The sequence below is a fragment of the Corvus brachyrhynchos genome, unplaced genomic scaffold (genome assembly GCF_000691975.1).
Source record: "Corvus brachyrhynchos isolate BGI_N302 unplaced genomic scaffold, ASM69197v1 scaffold215, whole genome shotgun sequence".
Classification (NCBI taxonomy): domain Eukaryota; kingdom Metazoa; phylum Chordata; class Aves; order Passeriformes; family Corvidae; genus Corvus; species Corvus brachyrhynchos.
In genome coordinates, this window is record NW_008237887.1 from 348,772 (window position 1) to 350,669 (window position 1,898).

Consider the following 1,898-nt stretch of genomic DNA (forward strand, 5'->3'; position numbering starts at 1 on the left):
TGACCCCCCCCAAAAGAAACCGGCAGGGCTGGAGGAGGAGGAAGCATTGACGGGTTGATGAATTTAAGGCACGACACGCTCTGGTGGAGAACCGGCGCCCCCAGCCCAGACCCCCCACAACACCTGGGGGGTCAGGACTCCCCCTTTCTCCATGGGGGACATCCCTGGGGAGGGGTCCCCTGTGGTCCCAAAACCTCATCACTTGGGGTTGGCGAGTTCCTCGATCGCTCTCCGCAGCTGGAAGGGGACATAGAAGGTGGGACCGGGGCTTTCCCCCACTTTTCCTCCTCCTCCTTTTTCTCCTCTTTTCCTCCTCCTCCTTTCCCCCTCTTTTCCTCCTCCTTTCCCTGCCCCTTTTCCTCCCATTGCCCCCTTTTTCCTTCCCTTTTTCTCCCCCATTCCCCCCTTTTTCCCCTTTTCCCCTCCCTTTCTTCCCTTTTTTCCCCCTTTTCTTCCCTTTTTTCCCCCTTTTCCCCCCTTTTTCCCCCTCACCTCCGCCCTGCTCACGGCTCCCACCAGCTCCCCAGAGCGGGTGACAAAGACTCGCTGCAGCTTCAGCAGCTGGAAGAGGTGATAGGCCTGGGAAAGGGACAACAGGGACATGGGGACAAAGCCACCCTCGCCGTGTCCCCTCAGTGTGACACAGAGCTGGGGGGGGGGGGGGGGGGGGGGACACGTCTCCCCCTCCCCAAACCTGGTGCAGGGAGGTCCACGGGGAGAACTGGAGCATGATGGGCTCGATGGCACAGTCGTCCCCGAGCGTCCCCACGGTGGTCAGCTTGGGGAAGGTGACATGTTAATTTTGGGGTGGAAAAGCAACTTTTTGGGTGCGGTGGGGTGCCCCCCACCTCGTTTACCTTCTCCCCTTGGGGGGCCTGAGGGTGCTTGTGGCTCTGGAGGAAGGTGACCAGCTGGGACCTGCTGACGGTGCCCACCAGCGTGGGGGACCCTGGAGAGTGGGGACAGTATGGGGACAGCATGGGAATACCAGGGGGACACCAAGGGGACAGTATGGGAATAACAGGGGGAGGGACTGGGGACAGCAAGGGGACATCCCATAGGGACAGGCAGGGTGACGGTATGAGGACAGGATGGGAATATCAAGGGGACGCCCCATAGGTGCACCATGGAGACAGAATGGGAATGTTGAGGGAACAGCATGGGGACACCAAAGGGGATGGGGACAGCATAGATACAGTACAGAGACACCATGGGGACAGTATGGGAATACGGAGGTGGCACCATGGCAATATCGAGGGGACAACACGTGGACAGCAACGGGAACAGGACATCCTGGGAATATCGAAGGACACCAAAAGAGCAGAATGAGGACACCGCAGGAACACCCCATAGGGACAGCGTGGGCATGGTATGGACACAGCATGGGAATATCAAGTGGGCATTGTGGGGACACACTGGGGACACAGGAGGGCCACCACAGCGTCAGGGACTTGCTGGCCATCCCCCATGGTGACAGTGACCCCCCAGACCCCACATCCCACCTCTGCTCTCCACCACGGGGTACTCGGTGTCAGCAGAGGCGTCCAAGGCCACCAGCACCTCCTGGAAACCGTCCCCCTTGGCCAAGGCCACCACCTGGCGCTCCATGAACTCCTCCACCGCCACTCGGTAGGAGCTGGTGAGCACAAAACCCCCCAAATTTCCATCGTTTCCTGGAGAATCCCCCCCAGACACGGGGTTTTGGGGCAGGGGCTTACGCAATGTGCCGGCTGCGGATGGGGGGCAGGTAGGGAAGCTTCTTGACAATGATGCCGGCGTCGTAGAAGGACGGTTGGTTCTTCTGGCTGTGGCGGTTGCCCACCAGCACGGCCAGCACGGTGGGCAGGATGTGGCCCAGGTGCCCGGTGGCCTCGCACACCAGCAGGGCCGTGGACACC

The 1,898-nt window shown here is 60.8% G+C and overlaps 1 protein-coding gene across 1 annotated transcript in view; it reads right to left on the reverse strand.

The window, feature by feature from the left end:
• Positions 1-41: 41 nt before the first annotated feature.
• The window catches only part of CLCNKA (chloride voltage-gated channel Ka), a 5,035-nt gene continuing 3,178 nt past the window's right edge, over positions 42-1,898 (reverse strand). The window contains exons 14-19 of the mRNA XM_017732696.1: positions 1,719-1,896; positions 1,503-1,636; positions 858-949; positions 695-778; positions 493-579; positions 42-237 (exon numbers count right to left, since the gene is read on the reverse strand). Of these exons, the coding sequence (XP_017588185.1) occupies positions 199-237; positions 493-579; positions 695-778; positions 858-949; positions 1,503-1,636; positions 1,719-1,896 (614 nt within the window). The 3' untranslated portion in view covers positions 42-198. The remainder of the gene's footprint in view (positions 238-492; positions 580-694; positions 779-857; positions 950-1,502; positions 1,637-1,718; positions 1,897-1,898) is intronic.